Below are 25,095 nucleotides of genomic sequence, written 5' to 3' on the forward strand. Positions count from 1 at the left end.
GTTCCACAAAAATGGGATGTTTTGTTCGGATACTATTTATAACAACCCAATTCTACCCTAGACGATATTTAACTCGTTACCTATCATTGTCAGCCTCACAGTTTGTCTACTAGGAAAAAGTTCTCACACTATTATAAAAAATGTTTTTGTTCGTTCCACTGTTCAACCGATGTGAGATTTCTGCCTAAAGAGGCGTGTGTGATATAGAAATAGCAACATTTATTCAGGCAACCACAAATGTTCAACAATTATTCACGGAACCACAAATGTCGAAGACTTTATGAAGTAGAGATAAAAGGTTGAACCCCTTTCCTAAATTCAACTATAATAATTTAATAGAACAATAATACAAAAATCATCATTAATGTAGAAACTGATTCACAAACTTTAAAATAAAATTTAAAAAAAAAAAAAAAAAAGCAAAATAATTTATGAAATGAAAGCTCGTCAACTGCTTATGACCTGACCAGGTGTGTGTGTTTTTTTGTGGAAGGTTGATATGGCTGCAGCGTGCTGGTTAGTACATCAAGGGCCAGAAATCTGTTGTACTTCCCTTAATCAATCCAGCCAACATAATTCAATTCCCAGCTCATGGCATAAAATTTTCAAGGATTAAAATAATAATCAGGGAAGGTCCTCTCGGCTGGTTCTCTCGTTTGTCTCCATATACACCCACTTGCTTCTGTCTATTTGTATTCCCCGAAGCTCTCCCTTCTTTTCAGTCAGAGCCCAAAATCTGGGATGGGTCTTCCATTCAGAGCTCTGGCCCTCCTACTTTTACAACTTCTGTTTCTCTGTTTACTACAAACTGCAAGAGCTGAGGATCTCTACAACATAAGCAATGTGGGAAGTAGGAAGCAGGAGAGGGCGTGCAATTTGTTTCAGGGAAGATGGGTTTTTGATCCTTCTTTACCTCTTTATGAATCTTCAAGCTGTCCCTTCATAGACCCTGAGTTTAACTGCCAAAAGTATGGCAGACCAGATCGATCCTACCTCAACTACATTTGGAAACCAGACTTGTGTGATCTTCCAAGGTACTACTTTTCTCATTCCTTTTTCTTCCATTTTAGACATTCCTGCTTTCCTTCAGCTCAAGCTTTCTTCTCTGAGAAAGTGTGTTCATTTCTTTGAAGGTTTGACGGGTTGGAGCTTCTGAGGCGGTGGAGAGGGAAGAAGATAATGTTTGTAGGCGACTCACTGAGTCTCAACATGTGGCAGTCCTTAACATGTATGATTCTAGCGTCGGCGCCAAAAGCCAAAACCTCCATAGTCAGGCGGGACTCACTCTCTACTGTGATCTTCCAGGCGAGTTCTTTCCCCTTTTTCTTTTTCTCAAATGTCCCGATTCAAAATCTCCCGCTTCACAGTCTACTAATTGTCTGCTGCCTTTGTTCACTTTTTCAAAAGCTGTTTTTTGGATTATGCTGTGCTTGGTATCCTGAAAAAGAACAAAACAGATAATATAAGAAACCATACGCGTAATAACAAACTAATAAACGCCAATAATAACTTTCGATGGTCTATAATTAATAATATACAAAACCAATGAAGAAGAGGATATGGTGAGTGCAGGACTATGGAGTAAGCGTGCTTCTTCACAGAACGCCCTACCTCGTAGACGTAGTCAAAGAGAGGGTTGGAAGAGTACTAAAGCTTGATTCCATTGAAGGAGGCAGTGTGTGGAAGGGAATGGATGTGCTCATATTCAACTCCTGGCATTGGTGGACGCACACTGGGAGATCCCAGCCGTATGATCAATCTCTTTTTTCATGATCATGCTGATATGGTAAAAATCTGACGGTTGTGAGTGTTGTGGATCAGGTGGGATTATGTGCAAGTAGGAAATACAGTAAAGAAAGATATGAACCGTCTAGAGGCATTCTATCAAGGGTTGACCACCTGGGCAAGATGGGTGGAAATGAACGTTGATCCCAGTAAAACCAGTGTCATTTTCCAGGGAATCTCCCCCACTCATTATGAGTAAGTAACAATCAGCGGCTGTGATTCCTTCTTCTATCAAATTAAATTCTTGATGCTTTCCAGCATTTTGGCAAGCTCTGAACATGTACAGACATTTCTGTCGATGGAGAAGGCATCATTGCCACGTATCCGTGTCGGATAGTGTGTGTGACATTAATAATCGATAACCTTATCATGAAATTCACAGTATACATATATATATATTTGATATTGTAATTTTCTCATAGGTAGTAGGTAGCAATAAAATCGGTCAAACTGGGTAGAGCAGTTCAAGGACAAAGAACTTATTTTAATCGACTTTTCATCTGCCGACGAAGAACAAGTTGTGTAGCCATTTAATGCACTACTATTGGGCAGTAATTTTCAGATCAGAAAACTAGATTTAGAGCTCAGATTTAAGAATATTACTTTGTTTCTACGTTAGCAGGGGAAAGGATTGGAACCAACCAAGAAGGAGTTGCAATGGAGAAAGCGTACCGCTGTCGGGGTCACTGTATCCAGCAGGGACGCCACCCGCAGCAGAAATTGCGAAGAGAGTGCTGAGTAGAATGAGAACCCCAGTTTACTTGCTAGACATCACAACGTTGTCGCAACTGCGGAAAGATTCACATCCCTCTATTTACAGCGGGGAGCACGCAGGAACAGATTGCAGCCACTGGTGCCTTCCCGGTTTGCCCGACACTTGGAACCAGCTTCTCTATGCAGCTTTCACCGTGTGAAGGTCGATCAAGTTCTTTTGCAGCCACAGGAACAGATTGCAGATAGAACTTCCTTCATTTCATTAACCACCTTAACGGCAATTCAAAGCAAGAAATGTAATGGCAACAAAGCAATTGTATAAAGTAATTGATGATTTTAGTTGTTGCAGTTTCACACAAATAGTATCAAATCCATAAGCAAAGAATGAGTTTCCAACAATATGTTGCAGACTGTTGAAATCAAGAAAATATAAAATTGAGTGCACAATCAAAGACGAATTAACCATGTAGTCTCGCAATATCCCCAAGGAAACTGAAACATCAATGCATGCATCAAGCTGAGACAACTGTATAGTTACAATCGAAGATGACTAAGCACCTAGCGAATACATGGTTTAGAACTGTTCAGCTGTCTCCGAGGAGGGGTGAATAATTCTCAAGGTTTACGAATATGAGGCAACAAAAATTAGTAGCCAACATAAACAGCAGCATTTACTATGTAACAGTCATCATTTTTGTCTCCCATTTCTTCCACATGCACACCGCTGGAGCATATTAAGCCACCATCAACGACATCAACATTCATAATCTTTCCACTGCAGTAAATCAAATGATGCAAGATTCAATACTCTTTTGAACAGGATAGTTTGAAGGCGTTCATTATCATAACTGGTTCCAAAAGTACTAAATCGAAGTAGCATTCCAACAGGAAAGCAAGCACTAGGCTAGTTAATTTTGATTTGATAATAAAATATGAAAATCAGAACAGAAAAAAAAAAGACTTCGAGCCAAATTAACGAAGTGTGTTAACTAAACTAACGATCAAGTTCTCCTTGGTTGTACACCCCACTCACTCTGGAGGTTGCAGCACAAGTAGCTGAGAAGAACTTGGAAAACGCTCGAAGGATATTGTGGTGGTTAGGGTAAAGCCACGGTAAATAACTCGAGACTTAAAATCCAGACGACAAAGAAAGGAGCATCAAGCATGATAGATTATCAGGGCAAGATGAAGTAACTGGACAATAATATTGCCTCTTTCAATGGAGAGATCAATCAGTGGGATAGGGTTTTGTGAACCACAAAAAAGATATTAATCACATGAACTAACAAAAATAAGGATAAAAGATTTTGTTCAGACTTCTTCCCGGGAAAGATGCTGATGAATGTAATTGCTTTTTGGTAATGGAAGTAAGAAGAGATGCATCTCAAATTAACTTATAATGAGGTGCAAGCTTGTCCCCCTCAAGTTTTGATAAGCAACGAATCAGAAATTGTAAAAGACATTGAACACTAACGAGCCTGACCTAATACTGAAGGTGCAGCTGATAGCGGCTGCATCCTATCGAAGAAAAGGTGGGGTAAGAGCCGAGCTTCAATAGAAAACTTAAAATTTAATTTTCCTTTTAAAGGCAAACTCACAGAAAAATGATTGGAAATAAAAGAACTTAAGAAAAATATAAAAGAAAAATGATGGAAAATTATTAATATGGTAAAATTCAAGTAATTTAGTCATTAACCCTCCATTTTTGTTAAACCCTGAGTTTAGTGAGATAGAGGGAGATAACCGCCTCTCCGGCCACGAAGAATCCGGTTCCGGCCGAGCCTTCTTCGTGAAATCTTCACAGAACTTAGAGGAGAACATTCTTAACTTTCAGATCGTCCAAAACCATCTATAAACGAGGAAAAATTTAAAGGTAAAGTTCTTGAATCTAGATTTTCGGATTTCCTTCCATCTGTGAGATATAGTGAGAGTTAGAAGCTGAAATTTGAGTACGTTAATCTACAGAAGATTACGCTCAAAACCTTGAAGGAAGTTGGAATCGATTCAGATCTGGGAGTTTTGGCGTTCTTGAATCTAGAAAAACTTCGCGTCAGGCAGGATTCGAAGGTCGGCGGCTCGCTACCCGAGTCCGCGACCCGATTACCCGCGCGCAACCCGGCTTTGCGTTGCCACGCGTCAGCGTAAAAGAATTCGGATTTCCAGCGCGTCCTTCCGGTTTCGAACCGAACAACCTCGACCTCGTATGACCGTTCACCGGGCGCCACGTGGCAACACCTCAGCGCGCGTCTTCTCTCCCTCACGCGCGTCCGTACGCACGCGTGCAACATCTTCCCAGGCGCGTGTACGCGCGTGAGGTTCTGTTTTCAGCCCGTTCTACTTCTGTTTTCCCGAATTTCCTCCGGATTACAACTCCAACCCTATTTTTATATGAAATAGGACTTAAATAGAGAAAATCAGTATTTGTAGACACGCTATTGGTGTAGAAGTGCTAAACGAAGAACAAGCGTTAATCAAGTAAGTCACCACACGGAACTTTAGGAAGAAATACTTGTAAGAGTAGCTTGGTTATGCATGCTAGTTTAATTACCTTAGGTGGTAGCTTTCCATGATTGAATGTAAGTAATTTGATTGTTAAGAGTATGGATGTATTATGTAAAATATTATGAGAATTATCTGAGTATTGCTATTATGTTTTAAGCTTCCGCTTTACATGTATATGTTTAATTCATGCTGAAAGGAAAATGGAAAATGGAAACTTGTGAACTCTGCGCTCCGGGAGTTGATGGATGTTATTACTCCGTTGAGCATGTATGTTTACTTTGCATGAATTTTGTATGATAATGCTGGATGATAGATGTGTGCACACTCAGTTAATTTCCATGATCCACATTTATGATAAAGTCTAGGGATTTTTGGTTAGAGCGACGAGTCATTAAGCATAGACCTAACCTTCCCTAGGAGCATAAGAAACTACCACGGTAAACATACTACCTCTAGAGTACCCTTAGGTTACTTGCGTTTGATTGGTGCTAATGTCTTCGTGGGAAACCAGGGGTTCATAATCAGGACTCGACTGCTCTAAAGTCGTTTTAGCATGGGAAACGGGAGACCACGTTGCAAGGAACCATTTAGCTGGATGGGAATGGGGGAGGTAGCCCTCCCCGAACAAAGGGGGATTACCATGGGACTAGGGGGTTGCAGCTCACCTCCTAGGTAAGCCACCAGGTAGTCTCATAGCCATGTCGAGGTAGCTACTCGCAGCGCACAAGTTAAACACATGTTGGCATAAGGGAACTCTTTGGGTTTAAATGAAAGGACGAATAACCAAAGAAGCCCAAGGGGCCTGCCCCAAGGAGTTAAGACCTGAACTAGATGCCCTAGAGCCAAAGAATAAGATCGTGGAAGTTTGTCAAAATTTGGATGCGATCAAAGCCTACAAGTAGGTGGCTTACTGAGTATAATTTTTATACTCATTCCTTTCTACTCTTTTTTTTTCAGGTACCGGTCGAGGTGGAGGAGCGTTCGAGAGATGTGTGGTCACAGAGGGGGTCATTCTAGAGCGTTAGTCCTTTGTCGGTCTTTTAGAGTCTTTTGTATTTCCTTTTATATTTGTAATTCCTCTTCTAATAATTTGGAAACAAATCTTCTTTCTCTCTTGTTTTAATTAAATGGTATTCTTATCTTTTTACTTTGCTTTTCTTTTCTTTTCTTTTATTTTATTTTTGTTTGTTTTCGATTTCGTCCTTTGGTTCACGGTCCAGTTTTCGAAGTCTCGAAAGTCGGGTCTTGACAAAAGGTGTAGCTGTTAACAAAAAAAAATGCTCTACGCGTCTGTTAGGGAAATTTTTCCGGTAGCTGTTAACAAGAAAAAATGTTCTACGCGTCTGTTAGGGAAATATTTCCACACCTTATAAGGAATGTTTCATTCTTCTCTTTAACCGATGTAGGATCTCAAAATCCACCCCCTTGGGGGTCTAGCGTCCTCGTAGGCACACCGCAGTATTTAGCTTTGATATCATTTGTAACAAGTTAAGTTCACCGCTAGCAGATAGCAGATATTGTTCTCTTTGGGCTTGCAATTTCGGAGATATTGTTCTCTTTGGGCTTTCAATTTCGGATTTCTTCTCAAGATTTTTAAAACGCATCCAAGGATTGTTGAAGAGAGTGTGGAACTCCAAGCTTGATCTGTAGTTTCATCTCTCCAAATGTGACTCCAGGAATTGAACCTGCACAACACATCGTCATTAGTCCTAATTGTAGTATTAACATAATGAAAGCAGTAACAATTTTCAACATAGACTTAATTTGCAGAAGCCAAAGTAGCCATAAAAATGAGACTCTGAATTCTAAAATAAACCCAGAACAGTGATTAATCACGATTATTCTACCCAAATAAAAACGCGATACATTATATACCTGTATGAAAGTAATTTATAGTAGGTAGAGTGCACTGCTTCAAGCATTATGAACAAAAATAAGCAGAAAGAACAGGAATAGCCTATTAGGGAAAGACTCCGTGGCTTGAAATCTAAGATAAATTTACGCTACCAAGAAGGAGGAGCTAAATCCAGAAGCTCATATCTCCTGTCAAATATGATTAATTATGCAGATAACAAATAGCGCAGGGATATAAAACCCACTGGGACATACCTCTACGGAATGCTGGAATCGAATTGGAAGATATGGCATCCCTGCAGGCTCGCATTGCAGCCGCCGTGATATCTTGGCTGTGACAAAAGAGAATTCACTCGTGAATCTCATTGTTTTTCAACAGAAAACGAGCTTGTAATTGTATCCTGAAATTAACACTTGTAAATAAGAAAAGAGCTGAAAATTCACCCATGTTGATCGTAGCCAACACCCATCTCGACGAATAAGAGCTTCATCGGAGCTGTGCTGCCAACAGGCGCAGATTTTCCACCCTGCTCGACCTCCATTGACGACGCAGCAGTAACCTTGACAAGGCGAGAAATTCGAGGGCGTGTAGGAGAGCAAATCAAATGCGCAGATGATGAAGAATGTTGATTAGAAAGAGGGTAAGAACGAAACCTAAGATCAGTTACCCGCGGGAATTGTAGATTTAGGACTATGGAGCCTGTCATCTGTGTTGCTAAATGCCTAGAAGAAACTGCGAATCCAATCCATGTCCATATTTGGGAAGGGAACGGGACTGTGAAGGTAATTCAGTCTTATTTAGAAGTAATTCTATTTCAGCTGACAACTTTATTTAAATCTATGAACAAATAAACCTTTTTTTTTTCAGGTCCCTGCATTCGTATTTAAGGAAACCTCTTTTTAAGACTCTTATATGATAATAAGTAATGGGTCAATAGACTTAGAGTTGTTTATAAATGGTATCAAAACCCGACATTGGACACTGCTCCATCACAGATAATATCGGCTAGTAATAAGCTTGGGCTGTTACAAATGATATTAAAATCAAAATCTGACATTAAACAGTGGTTCAACGTAGACAATATCTACTAGCAAGAGCCGCTACAAATGGTAACGAAACTCGACATTGGGCTGTGGTCCAAAGTTGTAAAAATAGCCCTCAAAATGTTTTTTTTTTTTTTTTTTTTTTTTTTTTTTTTTTTTTGTCTTTAAAAAAACTATGATTTTTTAAAATCATAACTTTAAAAAGAGTCCAAAAATACTTACTAGGTTGTTTTCAAATGGGTCCTTTTGTCCAATACGAAAACGTAAAGGAGCCCTTTTTACAATAACCCTATTTATAAGGAGGAAAAGGTTGCAAGAGTTCATTTCCTTACTTTCCAATATGATATCGCCTCAGTTCATTTCCTTTCAAATGAATAAATTGGAATGCAATCCTAAGATAGCCGCTGGCATTAATATTCACAGACATGATAGCAATCTATCTATACAACCCAAAAACCAGAGACCTCTGAAGCTGAGATTGCGGCAGTTTAACAAGTTGTAGCTCTGCTACACCCCACGTACTTGTGTTGCTGGTTTTGGCATTCTACATGACATGAACTTGCCTTATCTCTCATCTCTTGAAACGCCTTCATCGTTTCTACATCAAACCCTCCAGCAAACTGCACATAACAAGTTGAAGAACTTTACCACACGATCATGGAGGTCCAATAACCACTTATGTCAATAAGAGGGGGTCCCCTCAACATTACCTGATGCACACGGAAGGCAAATCTAACGCCCTGGACAATCAGCTCTTCTTCTTCAGGTCCACCACCACCGACTGTTTCAAGCTCTGCGGATACCCTTTTCATGTACTTCAATGCTAATTTTATACAGACAAGCTTGATCTGTGACATTAATTGAAGCACACAATTGACTCGGATCAGAAACGTATCAACCAAGTAACTATTACTTCGCGAACATATTAAACAACACCCAACTTGACGCCTAGGGGACCATGCCATATTATGAAGACAAAACGATTTGTCCTTTTTAAATAATGCATTGCTTGAGAGATGGGATTCTGGAGCTTTCAAGAGTTAAATTGAGTTATGAAGTGAATGAATATATATACTAACAAACAAATCCCAGTGTGATCATTCGGAAGAAGGTTATAAAAAAGAAACGAATTTGCATACAGCAAAACGTGCAGAATCTGATTCTCTTGTTAGCCCATAATTTAAAAAGAACTATAAAGCAGACAAGAAGATGTAGTTTAGAAATCTGGGAATTCCCATGTGCGCGTGCAGGCAAGGGGCAGAGGAAAATAAGGCAAAATCAAAACATCCTTTTTGTCATCTTCTTAACCATTCTCCATTGTTGTGTTACATTGTTATGTAGACTTTGTCAGACTTATTTCCCTGTCTCTCCAGAACGGATCCATTAAAAGGGACCACCTGGGAGACACCTAAATGGAACAACTTAATTATTTTAATAATCGCTGCAGTTCAAGTCAAGGAAATTATTATTAAATCAGCAGTCATCTCTTCTTGGATACCTTCCACCACCCGCCGAACTAACCTAGAATTTAGCTATATTTGTTAAATTGGACAGAGATGGAACTTACCTGACTCACAATTCCAGTATCAAGCATCCACTCCACTGGAATTTGAAATGCTTTGTATCTCTTCGTTGCAGATTCACGCAGTCTAGACAAATTGTATATACCATGCTCCAACCTGATGCACCAAGAACAGAAACAAAGAAATGAAGCTCAAAACAAAGGACAAAATCGATTAAATGTAGGCTTTGGTAAAATCTCGAATACTTTTCAAGCAAAGCTTGCATCTTCTTGAGAGCCGAAGCGCAGGGCTGGCGGGCATCACCACGAAACGAAGAGGCTTCGGATTCCAGCTTCTTAAAATCGCAATATCCAAATGCAGCCTCACGCAGAGCGTCGGCCTTTTGCTCTGGCCATTGAAAGTGTTTAAGCACGGCTCTTTCATCTACCAGGTATGAGAGCTCATCATCCAACCATTTGACAAATGGAACAACGTCCTCAATGTTAGTAAATGAAGCATTTTCAACTTTTTTTATCAAGAACCTTATGAAATCCCCTTGAGTCTCTACATCCGTCTTTATCTGCAAGTAACATGGGAGATTAATCATGAAAATCATAATTAATCAAAATCCCATGAGATTAATAATTAAAGTAACTTTTCCTTGATGTTGGATTTGATATTTAAGCAGTCAGTTCATCATCAAGAGGTTGATATTTTCTCAAAATCAATACATCAAAGAAAATCTAATCTCTATGATTACCTGTTATTATTATTTTCCAAAAAAAAAAAAAACAAGAGATGGAAGAGGAAGGGTAAATTTGAATTAATCAATTTCCAGGAGGCCACGAATTGAGTAAACATTTCAACTTGAAATGACAAAAATGCAAAAATCTTGAGGGAAAGAGAGAGAAAAGAAAGGATATGCAAAAAGACAGTAATATTCCGATTTTGACAATAAAAATCCAAAGAAAACAAATAGGGGCACATAATAAAAACAATTGAAAACCAGTCAACTCCCACTGACAAAAAGCTCCGCCTAGTGACATTATTGTAAATTACATAACTGAGAAAATTTAAGATACAGAGTGTACTTGACCGGTGACTTACAGCGAGTAAGTGAGCGGACCGGTTCTCTATCTCTCCGATCATGTCACGAGCTTTGGCGGTCGACGGCGGGTCCATGACGCCGGAGCCGAGATCTCGCCGTGAATCTCTCCGCATTAACGAATGATAAAACTCAACAACCTCCGGTACTCGTCTTACCTTCGCCGGCATCGGCTTTTTACCTTTGGGAGGCGGTGGAGGGGGAGGGGGAGGCGGTGCCGACTTCGAAGGCGGCAGCATTTGCTTGGTTGGGACAGGGGGTGGGGCTGGGATCGCTTTCTCTACATCACCAGAAGAGCCAGTTGATGAGGAGGAGGAAGTAGTGGCAAACGAATAGGGAGATGAAGAAGGTTTCGGAGGTTTTGGAACCCTAGGTATTCGCGATTTTACGTTACATAGAGTGGATTCTGCGGGTTCTTCCGAGTCACATCGCGAGTGTCTCGGTCCCTCAGTTACAACTTCGTCATTCTTTGCCTCTGGCTGTTCAACCTTATGATTGTGTTGGTTAACAACAGCATCCGGACATCTGGTCGCTCTTTTCAAATTCCTGATTAGGTTAGACTTTTCAGAGACCTCCATTAATCCCTGAAACCTCTGAGACGCCGAAAGTTCGTCGTTCTCCAAAATAAGCTCCATTCTACTTCGATCCAACGCCATTTTCTTCAGCTCCGTGATTTCACCTTCCATTGCCTTTATTCTCTCTTGGCCCTCTCTCCTCTGCTCCTCAAAACTCTGTGTAACTTCCTCCATTTCAACTCTCAATCGCTCATTCTCCGCCTCCAAAAACAGTATTCGCTTAGACGCTCTTTCAACCTCTGCATCTTTCGTAGAGATCTCGTTCTCAAGCATAGGAACAATGGCGACAGATTCCTTTAACAGCTTGTGCTCCAATAGGTCAGTCTTCAATCGTGCCTCTCTGTCACGCAACTCCTCGACCATACGGAGAAGCTCCGTCACGTCAGGCGGTCGAGGCTGAACCTGAGCAGAAGAGCGAGGGAAATATACACCAAACGAGCGGGAGAAGACGGTTTTCTGAGAAACCTTACCAGAGCTTGGAGAAGCCTGAGCTGGCGTCGACGGCTTCGGTGTGCTTTCGGCCTTTCTACTCGCCGGAGACTTCTGCAGCCCCATTGCGAACTTCACCTTCCCAGCTACCATGTCTAAGCTCTCGCTCTCTCTCTCTCTCTCTCTCTCCCTCTGCTTCAGGGCAAGATGGACCGAGTTTTTATTGTTTTATCTTAAATTTTGTATTTTGTATCCATTAGCTCTGTTTTTTTATATAAATTATTAAAATATTTTATTGTCAAAATTAAATTCAAACAAAAAGGTAAATACTAATTTTAAATTTTATTGTAAATACAAAATTAAATTATGAAATGAGACTTAAAATGGTATTTAAACAAAAAAACACTTATTATTATTTTATAAAATAAATCATTTAAAATTAATGAATATGTCAAAAAGTATTTACTTCCATGTCAAATAGTATATAAAAATATGTTATGGATTCCAACCGTTAATTTTATATTTAAAAAAAGTTTATTAATGAACCGAGTAAAAAGTCAATGAAACGTATATTATAAAAATCCAATAAATTTGAAAAAGTTGCGACTCAAGCACATTGATTAAGGCATAATAAACATTGAATCTCCTAACAACATTAAACCAGAAAGAAAGAAGAAGTTTGTTGTGTTGTTTTTGTCTGTTAAGTATCGCTGTCAGTCTCACAGTTTTAAAATGTCTTGGTTATAAAAGGTTTTTACTCTTATAAGAAATGCTTCTTTCCACTCTACAACCGATGTGAAAGGAGAACAAAACATTTTTTAGAAGGATGTTGAAACTTCTCCCAAGACGCGTTAAAACTACGAGGCTTACGATGATACGTAATGGGTCAAAACATACAATATCTATTAACAGTGACCTTAAACTTTTACGATAGTTCTCATTCCAACGTTCGAAAGCTATCTACCACTGCACATTTAAACCCATAGTCTATAATTAAATAAACAAGGAAAGAACACTCCTTTCCTGTTTTTCATGGGCTTTTTGTTCAACGTACAACACTTTGCTTTGCTTGGGTTTAATATTTGTAGGCTTTCGATTATACTATTTTCGGCGGTAAATAAAGAGGGATGGTTCATCTTGGAAGTAAAGCCTTGCCATGTTTCGATAATTGAGTGCAAAAGTTAGGACTTACAAGGTTAATAATAATAATAATAATAAATGAATGTGAGAGAAGGGTTTAGGGTATCATGTGAGAGTAGGTAGCATGAAAAGGAATGCCACGAAGATACAATTAATATCCCTCCCTCGTCTCATCACTCTATGTATAATAATGTAATCTACACTTGGCAAAAGAGAGACTTTGAGCTCGGAAGTGGTCCTTCTTCTATAATTTGCCAACAAAGCAAACACCTCGATTCTTTTTTGTCTAGTCTCTAGTAGTGTTTGACGAAATATCTTGTAATATTTTATCGATGGGTCTTAATAAAAAATGCGAGGGTGTTTTCCACAAAAAGATGTGTTCAACACCATCTTCCTTTAGAACGTCTTAATCTTTCTTTATTGAAAGATAATAGTAATTGACAAGGGACATCGTCACATAAATAAGTCAACATCCTCACCTAAGGTTGAAAATAAAATTAAGAGTATGGACAAATTTTAATAGAAATATATAATGCCAAAAAGCAGATATGAAAGAATATTTTTAATGATATTTTTCTTTTCATTTTATATTTGTACATACAGGATATGGAAGGAATTTAGTGTTCAAAGGCCGGCCCATTAGTTTATGTTTAATTCAAAATCGACCCAGCCCATTTATTGGGCTAATCGGGCCATTTGGGTCCATATGACTTAACTCAAGTATATGGATAATTATTGTTTTTTTTCGTATTATATTTTTATGTTATATAAAATACATAATTTAATAAATTTTAAAGTTTTATATAAAACTTTTAAATGTGTTAAAAATTAAAATATCAAATTAACACTTTAAATAGTTGTGCCCTTAGCATTTGCATAACTCGATTGCACGCTTTCGATTAGCTAACGATATGGATTTAATTATCCTTATGGGTGAAGAGGTAGGCTATCAAGGCCTCTGTGATCACTCAAAGGGGTTGCGCACAACGACCTTGAGCCATTAGGTTTGGGTCCTGCCTTCTTTTCCTAGGGCTTATTTCGTTAGACAAACTGGATTTGAGCCATTGTTGACCTGTTCCATCTTGGGCCAAAATGTTTTCCAGACCGAATTAACTAAATTCACCTATAAAAGCAACCATAACATATAGAATGCTTTTTTTTTTTTTTTTTCTCATAATAAATTAAGAAGTTATATTTTTAGCGTTAAAAAACATAATTTTTACTATAAATCAAATTTCATTTTTTCCCAAAAGAATATAAAAAATTCCATAACAGAGTGTTGTATATTCAAATTTTTTAAAATTCTCAAATAAATAAATATAAAATTAAAAGTTTAGAATTATGTTTTATATTGAAATTTAAATTTAAAACTAATAAATTAATGTTTTGGCTAGAAAAGGAAAGAGCAGACCAGAGAAGATTACAATGATTGGAGACATTTAATGGGCCCAAACAACTGATAGGCCTCCGGAGCCCCTTCAAATCCACCTCCGACCCTACTTGATTCTCTAGGGACAATAATGTCAACAAATTTCTTTTATATTATATGCACATTTTTTAAATTTTAAATTTTTAAATTTTCATAAATTTGACGTCTTTCCATTTATATATATATATATATATATAAGAAATTGAATTCAGCAATACAATATAAGATAAACAAGTCTGTATCAAACCATCCCTATCTTTTAAATTAATTGTTTAAGATTAATTATATTCACCCTACTTTCTTGCATACTTTGCCAACTATATTATTTTTTATTCTAATAATTTAATGAGTTATTGAATTGTTCACAACCACCACATGCCAACCTGTTCAATTATATTTTTTTTACTTTAATGTCATTTCAAGGTACTAACGATAATATTTTTTTCTCCAATAATTTAATGAGTAGTTGAGATATTGAGACAAAATAGGCAAAAATTTAAAAGAAAGTCAAAAATAGGCATAGGATTGGAATCATTATCATTAAAGTTAAATAATATAAATTTGAAATTATAAATATGGATAAAATTAAAATAAAAACCAAAGTATTACATTATGTGTCAGTTTTGAAATTTAATGCGCATGCGTAATATAGTGTGAATTGGGTAGCCAGCTATCATACATGCTGTGTGAATTGGTAACCGGTCACATTCAGTTTGCAAACGGATAGACAACCGGTTGAATGGACAAGCGTAGAGAAAGGCGACCCCTTGCCTCAACTAACATTTATATATATATAATGTCAGATTGAGTTGTGAAAGATCCAACTACCAAATTCGTCTTTCTACCACTTCCCGTCTACGAATCTGAATCAGAGCTATCCATGGGTTCTTCCAATTCTTCCCCCGTCTTATCACTGAATCGGTTATTCATTATACTTGTTCTGCCATTGCTGACCTTCGCTCCACCTCCTGTTTTGGGATGCTTCACTTCCATCTTCAACTTCGGAGATTCTCTTTCCGACACCGGAAACCTCTTCGGCAAATGTGTCTCCGAGGAACCTCCCCACTCTTGCTTTCCTCCATATGGAGACGCCTTCTTCCACCACCCCACCGGCCGCTTCTCCAATGGCCGTCTCATTATCGACTTCATCGGTTTGGTTTGCTTTGCTTTTCTTGACCCACGACACTCTGTTTTGCTCTATTTTGCTCTTGTAAAATGATGAAAGCCTTCCTTGGCTAATTTAGAGAATGATTATGAGTTTATAAACCAAGAATACTCTCTCCATTGGTAGGAAAGCCTAAAGCAAAGCCATGAGCGCTTATGCTCAAAGTAGACAATATCATATCATTGTGGAGGACTAAGACTCCAAAGGAGTCGAGCCTCGATTAAGGGTGAGTTTATAAACAAAGAATACTCTCTCTATTGGTACGAGGCCTTTTGGGAACCTCAAAGCAAAGTCATGAGGGTTTATGCTCAAAGTGGACAATATCATACCATTGTGGAAGACTAAGACTTCTAGCCATGAGAGCTTTATGCTCAAAGTGGACAATATCATACCATTGTTGTGCAGGACTAAGACTCCATAGGAGTCAAGCCTCGATTAAGGGTGAGTTTATAAACAAAGAATACTCTCTCCATTAGTACTAGACATTTTGAGGATGCCCAAAGCAAAGACATGAGAGCATTTTGAGGAAGCCCAAAGCAAAGACATGAGAGCTTATGCTCAAAGTGGACAATATCATACCATTGTGGAGAACTAAGACTTCTAGCCATGAGAGCTTTATGCTCAAAGTGGACAATATCATACCATTGTTGTGGAGGACTAAGACTCCATAGGAGTCGAGCCTCGATTAAGGGTGGGTTTATAAACAAAGAATACTCTCTGCATTAGTACTAGGCATTTTGGGAAGTCCAAAGCAAAGACATGAGAGCTTATGCTCAAAGTGGACAATATCATACCATTATGGAGGACTAAGACTCCATAGGAGTCGAGCCTCGATTAAGGTTGAGTTTATAAACAAATAATACTCTCTCCATTGGTACGAGACCTTTTGGGGAAGCACAAAGCAAAGATATGAGAGCTTATGCTCAAAGTGGACAATATCATAACATTGTGGAGAGTCGTATTAATTTAACCGCTCCGTTTTGCTCTATTTCCTATCTGTTAGGATTATTCTAATGGATGTATGTATGTTTTTGTTCAGCCCAATCACTGGGGCTTCCATTGCTACCGCCGTATCTGAGTGTGGGAAGACGGAGGATTAATATCGAGGATTTCGAGAAGGGATTGAATTTCGCAGTTGCGGGAGCAACGGCGCTGGATGAGGCGGTTCTCCGAGAGAAGGGGATTACTAATTTATCCACGAATTACTCTCTTGGGGTTCAACTGGAATGGTTCAAAAACACATATTCTTCCGTCTGCAAATCCTCTTCTACTGCAACGGCAAGTAGGTTCCCCTCGTTTATTGCAGCTATCCCACGAACAATCGAGTAAAATCTCGCTAATATCATCTTGATTTACAGAGTGCAGAGCGATCCTCAAAAGCTCGCTAATTGTGGTGGGAGAAATAGGAGGCAATGATTACAATTATGCATTCATCGACGAACGCCAAAACATTGAAGAAATTAAGTCATTAGTGCCACCAGTGGTTAAAGCAATTGGTTCAGCAATCACCGTATGACCCTTTCTCCTTTCTAATTTGTAGCCATTAATTCTAAAGAAACCTAAAACCTTTCGTTTAATTTACAACAGGAGTTGATTAAGCTTGGAGCTCAAACTCTAATGGTTCCTGGTAACCTTCCAATTGGTTGCAATCCTACTTATCTCAAAGTTTATGGAACTTCAGTCCAGAACCCAGAGAATGGTTGCGTAAATTGGCTCAATGAATTTTCTCAGTACCACAATGAACAGCTCCTAGAAGAATTGAAACAAATCCGAGCTCTTTATCCTCATATCCGTATCATATATGCAGATTATTACAATTCTGCCATGCTTTTCTATGATGCCCCACGAGATTTTGGTATGCATTTTGTCTTACTTTTCTCGATATTATCTTCTTTGGCTTTTCCTTCAAGTTTCTTCTCAATATTTTGAAATCCTTATATTAAGGAGAGATTTTTCACACCATTATAAGAAATGTTCTGTTCATTTCTTCACCCATGTGAGATCTTATAATCTACCTCTTTGAGAGCCAGCATCCTCGCTGGCACACCACGCTTTGATACCATTTATAACAGCCCAAACTCACCGCTCCCCTCAAGGTTTTAAGACATGTCTACTACGGAGAGAGTTAATATGTAATGGGCTAAAACGAACATTATCTACTAGCCGTGGACTTTGACAGTTACAAATGGTATCAGAGCAAACATTGAGCAGTGTGCCAGCGAGGATGTTGAACTCACAAGGGGTAGATTGTGAGCTCCCATATTGGTTAGAGAGGGGAATGAAGCATTCCTTATAAGGGTGTGGAAACCTCTCTCTCTAACATGTCGTTTTGTGTCAATAATATTATTTACGGACATTGAGTGTGTAAGTTTATAATGCAGGATTGACAAATACTCTACAGATTTGTTTGGTGAATGAGGAGGAAACATTGAACACAGATAGAAAGTATGGATATTCATCGCTGTGTGATAATCCTTCAGAATATGTTAGTTGGGATGGCATGCACTTAACAGAAGCAGCATACAAAGTAATAGCCATTGCTTGGTTGGAAGGCCCATACACAACTCCTCGAATTAAAACCTCTTGCATTTCACAGAATGTCACAACTACCTTCATTCAATCGCAATAATAATATCCAACCATTCACAGCACAACCAACGAGCAGAGCAGAGCAGGCTCTGCTGTTTTTATTCTCTTTGTTCACTATTTGATGTTACTCTAACGGTAGAGTTACTGAGGATTTGGAGGGCGGCTGTTGGCAGAGGCCACACGAGACCCCCATTCCAGCAGCTCTTTGCTTGTGTCATCTTTGTGTACTAAAACTTCAATGAAACATAATGACTCTTTGTGTTCATCGCTCACGGTTGCGATTGCTTCTATTAGTTCTTGCTCTGTTCGTACCTGTAAGGGTCGAGGGAATGTCGAATCAGCACGATGAGGTATGTTAAGAATTTAGGAGCGAGTTAGAACTTTGAGCTAACCTTGGTAGTCCAGCATTTTCCTTCACCATTGTGGATGGCATCAACAAGTCCAGTATAATTCCAGTTCTTGATAACATTGTATGGACCATCATGAATCTCCACTTCTATGGTATATCCACCATTGTTGATGAGGAAGATAATGGTCCGTTGTCCACATCTAATCATTGTTGAAATATCTTGAGCCGTAACCTGAAAGCCAATGTTTAAGCCTGTTAAGTTCCCAAGTAAATGATGTTGATAGACGTAACTGCTCAAGCCCACCACAAGTACATATTGTCCCCCTTTATCCCGTTACGACATGGGATCTCACACATAGAGTTCAAAACAAGAATTCATGAATTCCATTCGAGTTCTTGATATTGAGTTATACAAATCAAGCAAGCCAATCAGAGTAAGCACAAACCTGGAAACTCCCATCACCAATACAGGCGATTATACGCTTATCTTTAGTGGCCTGAGCATATCCCAAAGTGGCACCAACTGACCATCCAATAGATCCATATTGCATTTGGAATTCATAGCTGAACAGATCAACACAAAAAGGGTTACACCTCTGTAAATGAAAAGGCTCCGGAAACAAAAACAACAGCCAAGCCTCACCCGCAATTTTCAGGAAGACGAAGCTTCTGACAGTTGAACCATGAATCACCAGTTTCAGCTATTACCGCAGTGTCACCGGACAACATTTGCTATTGGGAAGTTAAAAACAAAACCCATCATTAAGAAATTGGAAACTATATCCTCTGAACATTCGAAGTTTTAAATTTGATTCTATGGCTAACCTGAATATGTTTGAAGAGAACATTGACTCGTAAAGGTTCGTCTTTTGCGTAGGTGAGAGGCATGCCGGGAGGGATATATATTCGGTGATAATTCTCTAGAGCAGTGGGGTTTTTCTTCAATCTTTTGGCCAATGCAGTTAGAAAATCAGCCATGAAAACCCAGCCGAAGGATGGCCCATTGCCGACGGTCACACGGTTCACATTCACAATCACAGCCTTCTCCTTTTTGACAAGTAATGAGTACCCAACAGAGCTGTAATCATTGAAAATAGGACCAACGAAGACATAAGCATCAGCTGATTCAACTATCTCCCCACAGAAGCTGGAGCTCACAGCACCCCAGTACGTCCCTATGAACTGTGGATGGTGCTCCGGCACCATCCCTTTCCCGGATGGCATAACGGCGATCGGATATCCACTCGCATCGGCGAGCTCGAGGAAGGCCCGTTGTGCCTTTGCTGCTCTTAGCTTGGGACCTCCCACAATCACTGGCTTCACTGCATTGTTGAGAAAATTTGCAGTTGCTTCAACTGCTGCTTCCAACCCCCATTGGTTGCTTATTCTGAAACCAGTGGCGAATCCAGAATTTTATGTTAGATGCCACAATAAGCTTCAATTCAAACAATGTTAATGATAAAAAAGGAATTGGAAGATGATTGAAGAAGAATTATCATACTTCGGAGCAAGAATGAAGGGAACAGGATCTCTAGCAAAAGTAGGATGAGGGATTCCAGGAAGATTGCAACTTATACTGATATAAACTGGTTTGCTCTCCTTTAAAGCTGTTGAAATCGCAGTGTCTATCAACTCGTGCGCATCATCCAAATCATTCACAATCGCCTGCCACATTATTACCACTTTATAAACCGAACTAAACCAAATGGCAAAAAAACATGAAATACTCTCTTTTTGTCGAGTTTAATGCCTGAATTGACACTTATTCAGCTTCCTTAGTAAAACCCATTAACAGATTTCCATTAAAATCCTTAAATCTGGGAGTTACCTGGTAACAGGTGACTGTTTGAAAGCATCGAAGCTCTTGGGTGAAATCAGGAAGCCCAATTGTATGATGCAAGATCCTGTTAGTGCCATAATCGTTGGAATTCGGACCTCCCACGATGCAAATCACTGGCAAATTCTCACTGTAAGCACCAGCAATAGCGTTCAACACGCTTAGCCCACCGACGGTGAAAGTGACCACACAAGCACCCACGCCCTTAGCTCGAGCATAGCCGTCGGCGGCGTAGCCGGCGTTGAGCTCGTTGCAGCAGCCGATCAAGTTGAGTCCAGGCTCGGAGACGAAGTGATCCAAAAGGGTCAAATTGAAATCCCCAGGAACAGAGAACACGTCACTGACTCCAATCTCAACGAGCCGCCGAGCGAGGTGACTGCCGAGCGTGCCGCTTGAGACATTGGGAGCCGCCGGCACTGGAACTGAAGTGGGATGAACCGCAGAGCCAATTGAATTAGCAGCGTCCATGTGAAAGGAAAGTCAAGTTACAAGATCTGATTTGAGGTTTCTATTTATGGGTTTTGGTTTCTTACTACAGGATTATTGGAAAATGATGAAAGCTTGGAACTTGAGAGGAGGTTAAGAGGTTACTATTTGTGGGTTTTGGTGTTCTTAATATAGGATTATTGAAGAGTCAGGAAAGCCTGAAACTTGAGATGGGTTTGTGATACCATGGGCGCAGGAGTGGTGGTTAAATTCTAAAGTGGAACTCTCCATTTGCCGCCGCTTAAGAAAAAGCCAGCCCTTTTCAATCGGTGGATTCTTTTCATTATGTTCCATCCATGACCAGTTGTTTGTCAGCACCGTGGTTTTGGTTTCAGCACTATACCGTGGTTTTGGTTTCAGCACTATACCGTGGTTTTGGTTTAAAATATTCGGACTTTCCGGACAGAAACACTGCACCGGATAACTCCTTGAGGTATCATATTTTAATGGGAGGTATTTCTGCTGTATTATTGTTGACTGTTGTCGTGGTCACGAGGGTTGACCTCTTTTTCAAATCTGATACCGAATGCGATGCCGCTGTTTATGACGAGCATTCTACAGAATTTCTTCCCTGTTCCCATCTTCGGAATTAGATTATTCTATTAGTTATTGCAATTGAAAGCTTCCATCAGCGCATACGTTTGGATCATGTCATCTCAACTTCAACTATTTTTGTGCTTTTTTCAAAAGAATGAAGCTTCTCGATGCTGAGAAGTGGAGATGGGTATTTATATATACATTGTTTCGGCCATCGATGAGCCATCAAAATAAATAGCTTTCCGGAATTGGGCCATTAATTGTGCAGAGTAAAAGGAGAAGTCGATGATGTTGATGGGATTTTTCTTTTGGAGTTTTGGGTGAGAATCTTTTGAACAGGAATATTTATATATATATATATATAAATATATAAATAAATAAATATACGGTAGTTGCACAGTTTTGTAAAGTTTATAATTGAAAGGGTATTTAGTTATCTCGTGGGATATTGAATTTCTGTTAAGTTTCGGCCTGTTTCTGTGCAAATAACCCATTTGAAAGATGAGACCAAGGATTTATCTTTTCGGCGATTCCATTACAGAATTTTCCTTTGCTGATGGCGGCTGGGGAGCCGCTTTAGCCAATCACTTCTCTCGCAGGGTATCGCCTGTTTTCTTTTCACTGTTTACCTTGAGCCGCTATAAAAATCATTCCCATCTTTCTTTTCATCATTATTGTTCGTTTCTGATTCTGAATCTGTGGGATTTTGGGTGCTTTTCTTTTGTTTTGAATATGATAAGGCCGATGTGGTGGTTAGAGGCTACAGTGGGTACAATACGAGATGGGCACTTAAGGTGATTGAACATGTTTTCCCGGCATCAGAAGAACATGGCGGCGCCGGCGATCCGCTTGCCTTGACGGTGTTCTTTGGAGCTAATGACGCTTGCCTTCCAGATAGATATGGTGCCTTCCAACACGTGCCTCTCGATGAATACAAGCAAAACCTTATTTCAATCGTCTCCTTTCTCAAGGTAATCTCTTGCTCCACCCGTCTGCTATGTTCTTTATCTGGTACATTCTCCATTGATTTAGCCAAGGTTCTGTTGAAAAGCAATAAGCTCTCCGGTTCACCCCCAACGTTTTGGATTTATTTTAGTTTGAACATTGGTTAGATGTGGAGAAGATGTTAGATGCATGAGGCATGAATGATAATGTCTTTATCAGTATGAAACTTTTCTGGTGGATTCTAAAAGTAAAACAATTTGAGCTTAGGTCTGAATGGTTCAATGGATAGTATCTTTGAGATCTCACATCTCACAAACACTGGCGATGTACCAGCAAAGACGCTGGCCCCAAGAAGGGTGGATTGGGAGATCCCCATCCGTTGGAGAGGGGAATGAAACATTTCTTATAAGGGTGTGAAAACCTCTCCCTTATAAGGGTGTGAAAACCAACCTCTCTCCAACAGACGAGACCAGTTTGAAAAAAACCTTGAGAAAGCCACAATGGTGGACTTGGACTCTTACCGTAAAGACTAAGTGAAATATGTGCGATGTCCTAATGCAATAAGGAAAATTAGCAGCTTTTTGACTCATAGTTTTTGGGGAAGACACCCTTTTGGGTGACATGAATAGTGATCCATTTTGATGCGTTGGATCCTCTTACTGTAGTTTTGAATGCTTGGCAAGAAAAGTTCAAGAGAAAAGCTACTTCACCTTTATTCAAAATTTCAGTGAGAACTTTTTTCCTTCTTTACATGTTGTCTTCACAAACAAAATAAAAACACAATGATCTAATCTATTCAACTTCTCTTTCTACCAATTCAAACAGAGTCTGAATTTTCTTCCATTTGATTTGCAGAAGCAATGGCCTGCAACTCGTATTCTGCTGATCACCCCTCCACCTATTGATGAAGAAGGGCGTTTACAGTATGCTTATCTCTCCTATTACCTTTGGTTGTTGAGAGATCTGAAGTCTCAAGTTTTTAAATAACACTTCTGATAATGGGAAATGATAACGGTGTCTGCAGAAACCCTTACATTGTAAATCCATTAAATGAGCCTGAGAGGACTAACAATGCAGCTGGTGATTATGCCAAGGCTTGCATTGCTGTTGCTGCAGAATGTGGGGTTTCTGTGATTGATATTTGGACTAAGATGCAGCAACTTCCTGGCTGGGAAAAGGCTTGTTTGAGGTATTTATGTGTTCACTCCTATGTTTGCGCAGATATCTTTTAGATTAGTAATTGGCTTGGATCATCTGCTGCCATCATTACTATATTATTTGTAAGTTTTCTTGAACTCTGATTAGAATTAGATGTTATAGATTGCTTAATCTTACGCTGCCCTTTTCCCCTTCCCTTTGGCAGACAGTTGGGCTCTGTCGAAATTTATCTTTCCCAACATTTTTCTCTGTATGCTGTGACATATCAAGCACTAGATCGAAAAGCTTCTGTAGCTATTATTTAGATAGCTAAAACCAAACAAAAATGGGGCCATTTGGTGTAACAAAGGCATAGTTAGAGAGGACTACTTGTAACTGCCCAAGCTCATTGCTAGCAAACATTGTCATTTTTGGGTTTTCTCTTTCAGACTTCCCCTCAAGGTTTTAAAACGCGTCTACTAAGGAGAAGTTTCCACACCCTTATAAAAAAATGCTTTGTTACCCCTTTCCAATCGACGTGGGATCGCACAATTCACTCCCTTCGGGGCCCAGTGTCCTCGCTAACACACCGCTCGGTGTCTGGCTCTGATTTCATTTGTAGCAGCTCAAGCCCACCGCTAACAAATATTGTCCTTTTTAGACTTTTCCATCAAAGTTTTAAAATGTGTCTGCTAGAATGTTTCGTTCCCCTCTCCAATCGATGTGGGTTCTTATACTACTATTCCAGTATCTCTGCTCTACTTTTCAATGAGCTACTTTAAATTATTTAGGTTCCGCGCGATAACCATTTGATTTGCTTTGTCCTTCACTTTCCTTGAACATGTTTACCAAATGGGAGGCTATGTTAAGAGAGACAGCAGGGCTTCTCTGTGCTTATATTTAAAAGTATCTAAAAGCCTATAGCACATCTATTGTCCATGCTTCTGCTTAAGGTGCTGTTTGGGTGTCTTTTCTCTAGACATTTAGAAGCTGCTTTATGAGATCATGTTTGTCCTGAATGTGCATTTATGTATACTACTCCTTGCTCTGTAAGAACTGAGCCTGATCTCTGTCCATTGGGTTGCAGTGATGGGTTGCACCTGAGTCGAAATGGCAACACGATCGTGTTCGAGGAGGTTGTGCAGAAGCTGAAAGAAGAAGGATTGAGTCCAGAAATGCTGCCTGCTGATCTTCCACTTCTCTCAGAAATAGACTATAATGATCCTCTCAAAGCCTTTGAAGAATTACGATAATCTTCAATGGTGCAGCTCTCAGCCATAGCCGCCTGGTCATGTTAATCGGTGAGATTTAAGAATGTGACTGCAACTTATTCTCATCCTATAAATGATTTATATTGTTTAGAATAATAATGATTTCTATTAGGAGTTGGATTTTATTTTATTTTTTCACAACTGCATTATGTACATTTATGGGATTGTATGCATGCAATGAGATCAAATTAAAGTTATGGATAATTGGTTTCATCATTTTTTTTTCAAAATTGGAGTTCAACCACTCTAAAAAAAAAAACAAAAACTCATCTAACAAAAATCCCTCATGAAAAATACAATGTAAAAGTGTTAAGGAAGACCCCTTTGACATGTATTAATCCTCGTTCATCTCGTAATTTGATGTGATCCCGAACTTCGAATCTCTTCCTAGACCAAGAATGTCTCATATATCCTCAATACTAAGTAAAAATTGTGTCAAAAACTTTTTCCCCAAAATTAAATGGATATTTTTTTTATAGGAATCCTAATCACATTAAGACGTTAAAAGCAATGCCTCAATATTATCTAAAGAAAATTACCTAATTTGACTGCGAAATAAGTTATTAATGATACTTCAATTTTTGTAGTGTTTAGACGTTATAAGTAGTGTCTAATAGTCACCGTTGTAACATTCAAATAATATGAAAGTTGGGTAAATTGAAGAATACACGTTACGTATTTGTATTTTGAGACTAATTAC

The 25,095-nt window shown here is 39.1% G+C and overlaps 6 protein-coding genes and 1 long non-coding RNA gene across 8 annotated transcripts; 3 read left to right on the top strand and 4 right to left on the bottom strand.

Moving 5' to 3' along the window:
* Nucleotides 1-530: 530 nt before the first annotated feature.
* On the bottom strand, nucleotides 531-2,555 carry LOC111478649. Its single transcript, XR_002717527.1, has 2 exons — nucleotides 2,458-2,555; nucleotides 531-1,438 (listed from the first exon to the last, which is right to left on the bottom strand). It is a non-coding gene; the product is annotated as an uncharacterized LOC111478649 (long non-coding RNA).
* LOC111478594 (protein trichome birefringence-like 38) lies at nucleotides 720-2,838 on the top strand. The gene is made up of 5 exons (XM_023122955.1): nucleotides 720-1,034; nucleotides 1,134-1,305; nucleotides 1,573-1,748; nucleotides 1,822-1,980; nucleotides 2,408-2,838. Exons 1-5 carry the CDS (start codon nucleotides 742-744, stop codon nucleotides 2,697-2,699), a joined length of 1,092 nt encoding a protein of 363 aa, XP_022978723.1. The 5' UTR covers nucleotides 720-741; the 3' UTR covers nucleotides 2,700-2,838.
* A 149-nt stretch (nucleotides 2,839-2,987) lies between these two features.
* Nucleotides 2,988-7,615, bottom strand: LOC111477623. Its single transcript, XM_023121487.1, has 5 exons — nucleotides 7,300-7,615; nucleotides 7,111-7,187; nucleotides 6,598-6,686; nucleotides 3,533-3,657; nucleotides 2,988-3,274 (listed from the first exon to the last, which is right to left on the bottom strand). Exons 1-5 carry the CDS (start codon nucleotides 7,560-7,562, stop codon nucleotides 3,145-3,147), a joined length of 684 nt encoding a protein of 227 aa, XP_022977255.1. The 5' UTR covers nucleotides 7,563-7,615; the 3' UTR covers nucleotides 2,988-3,144.
* Nucleotides 7,616-8,195: 580 nt separating this feature from the next.
* On the bottom strand, nucleotides 8,196-17,300 carry LOC111478566 (protein CHUP1, chloroplastic-like). 2 transcript variants are annotated; one of them, XM_023122904.1, is made up of 7 exons: nucleotides 17,295-17,300; nucleotides 16,448-16,453; nucleotides 10,509-11,705; nucleotides 9,668-9,981; nucleotides 9,467-9,578; nucleotides 8,610-8,747; nucleotides 8,196-8,519 (listed from the first exon to the last, which is right to left on the bottom strand). In XM_023122904.1, exons 3-7 carry the CDS (start codon nucleotides 11,661-11,663, stop codon nucleotides 8,388-8,390), a joined length of 1,851 nt encoding a protein of 616 aa, XP_022978672.1. In that variant the 5' UTR covers nucleotides 11,664-11,705; nucleotides 16,448-16,453; nucleotides 17,295-17,300; the 3' UTR covers nucleotides 8,196-8,387. The 2 variants fall into 2 exon arrangements, with proteins under 2 accessions (XP_022978672.1, XP_022978673.1); XM_023122905.1 differs by lacking the exons at nucleotides 16,448-16,453; nucleotides 17,295-17,300 and having other exon boundaries at nucleotides 10,509-11,483; nucleotides 11,552-11,635.
* Nucleotides 14,859-18,096, top strand: LOC111478589 (GDSL esterase/lipase At1g28570-like). The gene is made up of 5 exons (XM_023122947.1): nucleotides 14,859-15,230; nucleotides 16,284-16,526; nucleotides 16,603-16,754; nucleotides 16,832-17,099; nucleotides 17,626-18,096. The coding sequence occupies exons 1-5, from the start codon at nucleotides 14,960-14,962 to the stop codon at nucleotides 17,871-17,873; spliced, it is 1,182 nt and encodes a 393-aa protein (XP_022978715.1). The 5' UTR covers nucleotides 14,859-14,959; the 3' UTR covers nucleotides 17,874-18,096.
* Nucleotides 17,746-20,839, bottom strand: LOC111478567 (pyruvate decarboxylase 1). The gene is made up of 7 exons (XM_023122907.1): nucleotides 20,011-20,839; nucleotides 19,684-19,847; nucleotides 19,008-19,569; nucleotides 18,826-18,914; nucleotides 18,629-18,746; nucleotides 18,226-18,414; nucleotides 17,746-18,145 (listed from the first exon to the last, which is right to left on the bottom strand). Exons 1-7 carry the CDS (start codon nucleotides 20,485-20,487, stop codon nucleotides 17,975-17,977), a joined length of 1,770 nt encoding a protein of 589 aa, XP_022978675.1. The 5' UTR covers nucleotides 20,488-20,839; the 3' UTR covers nucleotides 17,746-17,974.
* A 611-nt stretch (nucleotides 20,840-21,450) lies between these two features.
* On the top strand, nucleotides 21,451-24,520 carry LOC111478618 (GDSL esterase/lipase At5g45920). The gene is made up of 5 exons (XM_023122985.1): nucleotides 21,451-21,642; nucleotides 21,783-22,013; nucleotides 22,843-22,910; nucleotides 23,012-23,176; nucleotides 24,212-24,520. The coding sequence occupies exons 1-5, from the start codon at nucleotides 21,544-21,546 to the stop codon at nucleotides 24,375-24,377; spliced, it is 729 nt and encodes a 242-aa protein (XP_022978753.1). The 5' UTR covers nucleotides 21,451-21,543; the 3' UTR covers nucleotides 24,378-24,520.
* The last annotated feature ends 575 nt before the right edge of the window (nucleotides 24,521-25,095 follow it).

This window comes from Cucurbita maxima, unplaced genomic scaffold (genome assembly GCF_002738345.1).
Source record: "Cucurbita maxima cultivar Rimu unplaced genomic scaffold, Cmax_1.0 Cma_Scf00004, whole genome shotgun sequence".
Classification (NCBI taxonomy): domain Eukaryota; kingdom Viridiplantae; phylum Streptophyta; class Magnoliopsida; order Cucurbitales; family Cucurbitaceae; genus Cucurbita; species Cucurbita maxima.

Coding starts and splice junctions, on each gene's coding strand:
- LOC111478567 (XM_023122907.1), bottom strand. CDS start 20,487: ATGGACGCTGCTAATTCAATTGGCTCTGCGGTTCATCCCACTTCAGTT. Junction 19,848..20,010: donor AAACAGTCACCTGTTACCAG/GTAACTCCCAGA, acceptor ATAATGTGGCAG/GCGATTGTGAATGATTTGGA. Junction 18,146..18,225: donor GAAAATGCTGGACTACCAAG/GTTAGCTCAAAG, acceptor CGACCCTTACAG/GTACGAACAGAGCAAGAACT.
- LOC111478566 (XM_023122904.1), bottom strand. CDS start 11,663: ATGGTAGCTGGGAAGGTGAAGTTCGCAATGGGGCTGCAGAAGTCTCCG. Junction 9,579..9,667: donor ATGCAAGCTTTGCTTGAAAA/GTATTCGAGATT, acceptor TTGGTGCATCAG/GTTGGAGCATGGTATATACA. Junction 8,748..9,466: donor ATACTGGAATTGTGAGTCAG/GTAAGTTCCATC, acceptor TTAATGTCACAG/ATCAAGCTTGTCTGTATAAA.
- LOC111478589 (XM_023122947.1), top strand. CDS start 14,960: ATGGGTTCTTCCAATTCTTCCCCCGTCTTATCACTGAATCGGTTATTC. Junction 15,231..16,283: donor TCTCATTATCGACTTCATCG/GTTTGGTTTGCT, acceptor GTTTTTGTTCAG/CCCAATCACTGGGGCTTCCA. Junction 16,755..16,831: donor CAATTGGTTCAGCAATCACC/GTATGACCCTTT, acceptor AATTTACAACAG/GAGTTGATTAAGCTTGGAGC.
- LOC111478618 (XM_023122985.1), top strand. CDS start 21,544: ATGAGACCAAGGATTTATCTTTTCGGCGATTCCATTACAGAATTTTCC. Junction 21,643..21,782: donor CCAATCACTTCTCTCGCAGG/GTATCGCCTGTT, acceptor GAATATGATAAG/GCCGATGTGGTGGTTAGAGG. Junction 22,911..23,011: donor GATGAAGAAGGGCGTTTACA/GTATGCTTATCT, acceptor CGGTGTCTGCAG/AAACCCTTACATTGTAAATC.
- LOC111478594 (XM_023122955.1), top strand. CDS start 742: ATGGGTCTTCCATTCAGAGCTCTGGCCCTCCTACTTTTACAACTTCTG. Junction 1,035..1,133: donor GACTTGTGTGATCTTCCAAG/GTACTACTTTTC, acceptor ATTTCTTTGAAG/GTTTGACGGGTTGGAGCTTC. Junction 1,981..2,407: donor ATCTCCCCCACTCATTATGA/GTAAGTAACAAT, acceptor CTACGTTAGCAG/GGGAAAGGATTGGAACCAAC.
- LOC111477623 (XM_023121487.1), bottom strand. CDS start 7,562: ATGACAGGCTCCATAGTCCTAAATCTACAATTCCCGCGGGTAACTGAT. Junction 3,658..6,597: donor AACAATCCTTGGATGCGTTT/TAAAAATCTTGA, acceptor TATCATGCTTGA/TGCTCCTTTCTTTGTCGTCT. Junction 3,275..3,532: donor CTTGTGCTGCAACCTCCAGA/GTGAGTGGGGTG, acceptor GATTTACTGCAG/TGGAAAGATTATGAATGTTG.